At 46.8% G+C, this 7,432-nt stretch overlaps 1 protein-coding gene across 1 annotated transcript; it reads right to left on the bottom strand.

Moving 5' to 3' along the window:
* Positions 1 to 5,535: 5,535 nt before the first annotated feature.
* LOC127298158 (E3 ubiquitin-protein ligase RSL1-like) lies at positions 5,536 to 6,540 on the bottom strand. Its single transcript, XM_071821036.1, has one exon. The coding sequence runs from the start codon at positions 6,538 to 6,540 to the stop codon at positions 5,536 to 5,538; it is 1,005 nt and encodes a 334-aa protein (XP_071677137.1).
* Between the last annotated feature and the right edge of the window lie 892 nt (positions 6,541 to 7,432).

The raw sequence follows: 7,432 nt of genomic DNA, 5'->3' as shown, positions 1-7,432 counted from the left end.
ATTTCTATCGGGAGTACTGCCTCGGCTCCATGAACTAAGAAGAGTAGAGTTTCTTGAGTTGCTGCATTAGGCATTGTTCATAGGCTCCGCAATACGTTGGGCAGTTCATCGATCCAGGTATGTCGCGCTTTTTCAAGTGGTGTCAACAGACGCTTCTTGATGCCGTTGCAGATGAGTCTGTTAGCTTTTTCGACTTGACCGTTGGTTTGCGGGTGCGCCACCGATGAGAACTGCGGCTTAATTCCCACACCTTCACAATAATCCTTGAATTCTCGGTAGGTGAAGTTGCTGCCGTTGTCCGTGACTATGCTGTTGGGGACGCCAAATCGAAAAACTATTCCCTTGATGAAGTTTACCGCTGATGTTGCGTCGGGCGAAGTTACTGGTACTGCTTCAATCCACTTGGTGAATCTGTCGATAGCCACCAACAGATACACGTGTCCTCCTGGCCAGGATTTGTGCAACTTTCCCACCATGTCAAGCCCCCATTGTGCGAAAGGCCATGCCAATGGTATTGACATTAATTCTGCTGCTGGAGAGTGAGGTTTGGATGTAAATCTCTGGCAAGCGTCTCAAGTGCGCATTATGTCCTTTGCATCCTCTATTGCCTTCAGCCAGTAAAATCCTACGCGAAAAGCTTTGGCTGCTATTGCTCGACTACTTGCGTGGTGGCCACATATTCATTCGTGTATGTCCTTTAATATAGCTCGCCCTTCTTCGGATGTAAGGCACCTCTGCAACACTCCTGATATGATTCATTTGTATAGTTCTCTCTTTACCACGGTGAACGCCTTGGATCGTCGAATAACTCGCCTTGCCTCCACCGGATCCTAGGGTATTTCTTTCTTCGTGATATATGCCAAGTATACTTGCATCCAGGGGACTTGGATCATCATGACCTCTTCTGGATCTTCCTCGTCATCTGATGTATGTGTTTCTGGAGCTGTTGTAGCCCCCGAGTCTCTCTTGGCCTTCTCCCTTTTCTTCGGCTATTTGTGTGTTTTCTTTGCCTTGGTTGATCTTTCGCTGATTTCCTCCCAAAAAACCCCAGGTGGCACCGGCAGACACTGCGAGCCGATGTTAGCCAAAACGTCGGCTTCATCGTTGCTTAACCTGCTAACGTGATTAACTTCACAGCCATCGAAGGTTTTCTCGAGTTTATTGTACACTTCCTTGTATGCTATCATACTGTCATTGACTGCATCGCACTTATTCATCAATTGTGGAGCCACCAACTGGGAGTCGCCAAAGATTTTTAAGTGAGTAGCGCCGCACGCTTTTGCCATCTTCATCCCATGTATGAGTGCTTCATATTCTGCTTCATTGTTTCGCGCATTGGGGAAATTCATCCGTAGTATATATTTCATCGTATCGCCTTGTGGTGAGACAAGTACCACGCTTGCTCCAGCTCCTTCTAGCCTCTTTGATCCGTCGAATTTCATATGCCAGGTACCCGAAAAATCTGGGGGTCCTCTGTTTTGGAGTTCCATCCACTCTACGACAAAGTCTTGCAAGATTTACGACTTGATTGCCTTCCTTTTTTCATATGTGATGTCCAGCGGGGAAGGCTCGATTCCCCAAAGGGAGACACATCATGTGGCTTCTGGATTGTTTAAGATGTTCGAGAGAGGCGCTTCGTTGACCACTATTATAGGGTGTGCCAATAAATAGTGTCTTAACTTTCTTGCTTACATGAAAACTCCATATTCCAACTTCTGATATTGCAGATAACGCTGCTTGGATGGTGCCAGGACCTCGCTGAGGAAATATATTGGCCGCTGAACTCCATGGATTTTTTCCTTCTTCCTATCATTCTACCACGAGAACTGTGCTGACTACTTGAGGTGCAGCCGCAATATATAACAGCAAGGGTTCTTTTTCTCGGGGTGCCACCAATAATAGTGGTGTTGAGATAGTCCTTTTTAAATGTTCAAAAGCTTTGTCTGCTTCCTCGTTCCACTTGAACTTTTCACCTTGCTTGATGAGGGCGTAGAAAGGCAACGTTTTTTCTCCCAACCTTGCGACGAATCTGCTTAGCGCTGCGACTCGCCCAATTAACTGCTATATTTCCTTAAGCTTGGTTGGCTTCCTCATCGTCAAGATAGCTTGTATATTTTCTGGGTTGGCCTCGATCCCTCTAGCTGACACCAAGTATCTGATGAGTTCTCCCGCAGGAACACGAAAATAACATTTCGTCGGGTTCAACTTGAAGCAGAATTTGTCGAGGTTGTCGAAGGTTTCTCGCAGGTCATCGATAAGGGATGATACTTTCTGTGTTGTGATGACAACGTCGTCGATGTATACTTGGACGTTCTTGCCAATCTGCGTGGCAAGACACTTCTGCATCATCCTCTGATACATGGCTCCCGCGTTTTTCAGCCCGAAGGGCATTGTCTTGTAACAGAACACACCATAAGGGGTTATAAAAGCTGTTTTGATTTTATCATCTTCTTTCATGCAGATCTGGTTATAACCAGAATACGCATCTAGGAAGGAAAGACGTTCGCAACCCGCTATGGAGTCGATAATTTGATCGATCCTTGGGAGGGGAAAGTGATCCTTTGGACAATGTTTATTCAGACACGTGAAATCGACGCACATGCGAAGGACTTCAGTGTTTTTCTTCGGGACCAACACTGGGTTGGCGACCCAAGTGGCCTCGGTGCGTAGTTCTTTGATGAAACCCGCTTCTTTGAGTCGACGGATTTCAGATAGCATAACTTTGTGGTTTGGCTCGGAGAAACGCCGCAAAGGTTGTCGAATTGGTCTGGCTCTTGGATCTAAATTAAGAGGGTGCTCGGCAAGTTCCCTGTGTACTCCTGGCATGTCAGTTGTACACCATGCGAAGATTTCCCAGCGCTTACGGAGGAACTCGACGAGAGCGCTTTCCTATGCGCTATCCAAGTTTGTTGCGATGGACGTCGTCTTCTTGAGATCTGTCGGGTGGATCTATACTTCCTTGGAGTTCTTGGAGGTGTCGAAAGCTTGCTCCTGCAAGGATCTACCACCGTCGGGTAATACATCGTAGTTGTTGATCAGCGGCATCATATTCCGCTTGCATTCCGAAGGTTTCAGAAAGTTCATGGAAATCCTTGTCGCATTTATCCACCAGAGCGAAACTTCCTTTGACTGTTATTGGGCCCTTAGGTCCAGGGATTCTCCATAACAGGCATGTGTAGTGCGGCACGGCCATGAACCTGGCATATGCGGGTCATCCTAATAGCACGTGATACTGCGACGACCAATCAATAACTTCGAATTCCAACTTCTCTTTCCTGAAGTTCTCTCTTGTCCCGAATTGTACGTCGAGTAGAATCTTTCCCAAAGGATAATTTGGCTTTTCGGGTGTGATGCCATGAAAACGCGTGTCTGTTGGTGTCAGGTTTGCCAGAGAAATATTCATCTTCCGCAACATATCCGCGTATATGAGATTTAGAGTGCTTCCTCCATCTATGAATGTGCGGGAGACCTCAAATCCCGCGATCACCGAGTTATGGGCTATTTTGAGTTATGGGCTACTGAGTACATCCGAGTAATGTTTGTTACATAGATAAAATGTCTGCAAAAAGCATATGGCTAGTCAATATGGATGTGTGACATCTGATATAAACACATATGACTACTTAAAAGCACATGGTATGCGTTCTTACAAGTGGCTTACGATCGGGTGGAACAAAACGTTTGTGTTGGCCCTTTGAATCGCAAACGGTTATAGGAAAAGACCGCGTCTGAAAGGAGGCCCCATCACACACGTTAACCATGTGCGTTGTAGAAGAGCATCACCCGCCATTGCGTAGTGAGGTCAGGCATACCGTGTGCGACGGGCCATTTCAGCCATGTGTGAATGTTTGTTCTATACTAATGTACATTAATGAATCCTATCAGCACCAACACTTTTCGGTAAAAGAGTGAAGACACCATAATGCTAACTAGAAATATCTACTCTTCAATGAAGGAACACAAAAAAAACATAAATCACCAGAAACTAGAGGCCAATGATGTTGATAAAACTCAGCTAGAAACCCATTTGGATGTGAGCTCTTATTATGTTTCATTTGAAAAAAGAGAAAACTTAATTTCCTACTGTAAAAGGCTTCCCTAGCAACTCTCTATCATTGTCATCTAAAACATTAGAAACTAAATCATCAAAACCAATACCCATATCAACATTACTAGGACCAAACATATTTTTATAAAAGGAAGTAGCAAACAACAACACGTGCCTATCACCTTGTATTAGACCCTCATCTTGATTCAAGAAACTAATTTTCTTTCTCCTGCTCCTATAACTAGCTCTAGCCATAATTCCTTCTAGTAATTCCTATCACCTTGAATTAGACCCTCATTTTGTAAGCAATACAAACATCTCCTTTTAGTAATTCCTTTTCTTTATAAATTCTATGAAACTAATCATCATGTTTCTTTCTAAGAATACAATTATCCAAAGGTAAACCACCACGCACACTAAACATATATATTTCATCTATAGCAACAAACAATTTCTTTTGTCTCTTATGTAACCACATAATTTAGATTCCAACCTTGAAGATTTTCCTTATACTTGTAGCTCTATTTTTTCATTTAATTAAGAAGTTACCTCTAGCTCTATTTTCCCATCTAATTGAGATGTCTCTGCCAGGATAAAAGCTATTCCACAAGACTACACTATCTAAATCACCTCTCAAAAACCCAAGTCCAAAATAATTGCAGAATGATTTGAAATAACTCTAGGCAAAGTTTTCATACATAAGTAACAAGGGGTACATGCTTTTAAAAATCAGACATTAAAATTCTATGTAATCTAAACAAAGTAGGATTTCTTCATTGTTAGACCAAGTAAACAATCTACCATCACTCTCTACCTCCTTCAGCTCCCAATTTTCCAAAATAGCATTAGACAAATGAGTCCACTTAGGCAATCTACTTTTGTTGCATTCGCTAGCTTTTCTAATTATGTTAGAAACGCCCCCAATAATGAAAGGTAAGTTATTACTACTAAAATCATGTACAAGTTTAATCAAGAAATCTTGCGATATATGAAAAACAAATCGAGAGATGTCACAAGCCATCTTTTATTACTATTTCGAAAGCCATTTTGATAGATGACAGAACCATTAATAATATATAAAAAGCAAAATGGAGAGTATCAGGTGTCACAAGCCATAACAGACTTATGGTATTACAGATAGTCACAAACCCGAGTCTCATTTATGCGGCATCATCATCATCAACTTCAACCAATAGCGCTTCTGTGATGTTTGCTAATTGCTCAGCTTTTAGTTACTTCCTTGCCTCAAAGTAGCGTCGGGCTTGGTTCATCCATCCTTAGATCACTCGCCATTGATTCAAATTGCCTGTATACATGTGCACCGATCGTCACAAAGCCGCACGGTAATAGAAGTTCCGCCCGCACCTGCAAAACAGATGGATGAAACAGGAACCAGCCTCGCCGTAATTTTGTTTTGGGTGCGCGCGCATGAAAATAAATGATGGGTTTGTGAGTACTAGAAGATTCAGGTAAAGCAGTATATATAGTTACCTGCAGCGCATGGAGTCGCAGCCGGACACCTTCTCGACGTACATCCTGCACCTGGGGCACCTCCCCCACCTCCGCTGCTGCGCGACCTTCCTGAGCAGCAGGTCGTCCCGGCCACGCTCGTCCTCGCCGAGCCGCTGGAACTCGGCGCACTGGACGCCGTCGTGCCACGGCACCTTGCACCGCGCGCAGAACAGCCGGTTGCAGTGGGGGCACTCCACGTTCGTTAATACCGCCGCCGCGTCCCCAGGGCTGGTGTCGTCGACCAGCAGCGCCGAGCAGTCCTTGAAGGGGCAGTAGAACTTGAGCTCCCCAGGGAGCGCTGCTTCGCAGAGCGCCGCGCCCCACCTGTCGAACAGCGGAGGCGGGATCACGCGCCTGCAGTCCTCCGGGTGCAGCACGCCGCCCTTGCAGCCCGGATCGGGGCAGCCGACGGACAGCAAGTTCTGCTCGACCCTCGCGGCGATGTACTGCCCCACGCAGCTGGCGCAGAACGCGTGCGCGCATCCGGCGACGGGGAAGCGCTGTATGCCGGAGACCGTCTCCGTGCAGATTGTGCAGTAGAACCGGTCGATGGTCGTGGCTCTGCGGGAGCTTTTGCCACCGACCTTGAACACCGCGCCATTGCTCGGGTTTTTCACCTTTCCGTTGGCTACCACTTCGAGCAAGATCACGCTGTCATCGTCATCCACGTCGACGACTTCAACTATATCATCCACATCGATGACTTGACGCGGGAACTTTGCACGCTTGCCTTTGCGGTCTGGAATGGATTCTTTCGAGGTTCTGGTGGCGGAGGGCGAGGCCGAGGGGTCGATGGAGAGGAGGATGGCCTTCTGGATCTGAATCTCGTCGGAGCCACTGGAAGTGCCAAGGATTGCTATGTCGTCGTCCTCGTCGGATGAGATGTAGATGGGGAAGGATGGATCGTCGGTGGTGGTGGAGGCCGCCATGACCGGCGACGACAGGTGTTCGGCCAGCGGCGGCGCTGGCTTGCTTCCCATCTGTGTGGTGTGGCGTGGCGTCTGGGGTTTTGGCTTGTGGAACTGTTGATTGGGGCCATTTTAATCCGGAGGAGATTACGGGACGCGTGGGCGGGTGCGATCTCTTTGATGCGACGACTGGGGAAATTAAACGGCGGGCAGTAGAATCGTCGGAAAATCAAGTTTTGGCCTTTAAAAAGGAAGATTGGGCCGGGATCGCCATCTACGGCGACGAGAGGCTCGTCGCTGGTGAGCCACTCGAGATCGCTCATACTATGTGTATTCAAGTAGCTAGATTTGAGATCGACTAAAAAATATACGAGCCGATTATCGCCATTGTTTTATATCTTGGTTAATAAGCTGTGTTTGAGCAGAGGATAACTCACTCGGAATAACTAGTTTGAAAGCCCAATTAATAAGCGGATTTGCTATGTCTCAGGTGAATGAGAATACCTTATGTCTCAGTCGATTTTTTCCGCCGTTGGATCGTGCTTTAAGATTCGCGCTGATCAAAGTGTCTGTATCCCTTTGTCTGGGTTGTCCGTTACGCAATATCGGCCTGTTGGGCCTTGTCTGCCTGTCTGGACCTGTTTTTTTTTGTCGGTGTTCATTTTCAATGGAGAAACATTCGCCTTCCGCGTAGCGGACGACATAAGCATTCCCCTTCCGCGGTGAAGGCAGTCGGCGAGCTCGCCATCGCCGTCGCCTTCCCCATCGCCATCGCCTTCCCCGTCGCCGTCGCCTTCGTCCGCCGCCGCCGCACCCTCGACAGAATCCGTAAGTTCTCCGCCGCCCCCCTCTCTCTCCCTCGATTCGTATACTTCTCGTGCGCCTGTTCCCGGTAGATCTCCCTTAATCTCACTATTTTTCGTCGGTTTGTGTTTGCCTTGCGGCAACCATGAGGTACTTCCTA

This window comes from Lolium perenne, chromosome 5 (genome assembly GCF_019359855.2).
Source record: "Lolium perenne isolate Kyuss_39 chromosome 5, Kyuss_2.0, whole genome shotgun sequence".
Lineage (NCBI taxonomy): Eukaryota > Viridiplantae > Streptophyta > Magnoliopsida > Poales > Poaceae > Lolium > Lolium perenne.
The sequence above is the reverse complement of the archived record's forward strand: the minus strand, read 5'-3'. Positions and strand labels throughout refer to the sequence as shown.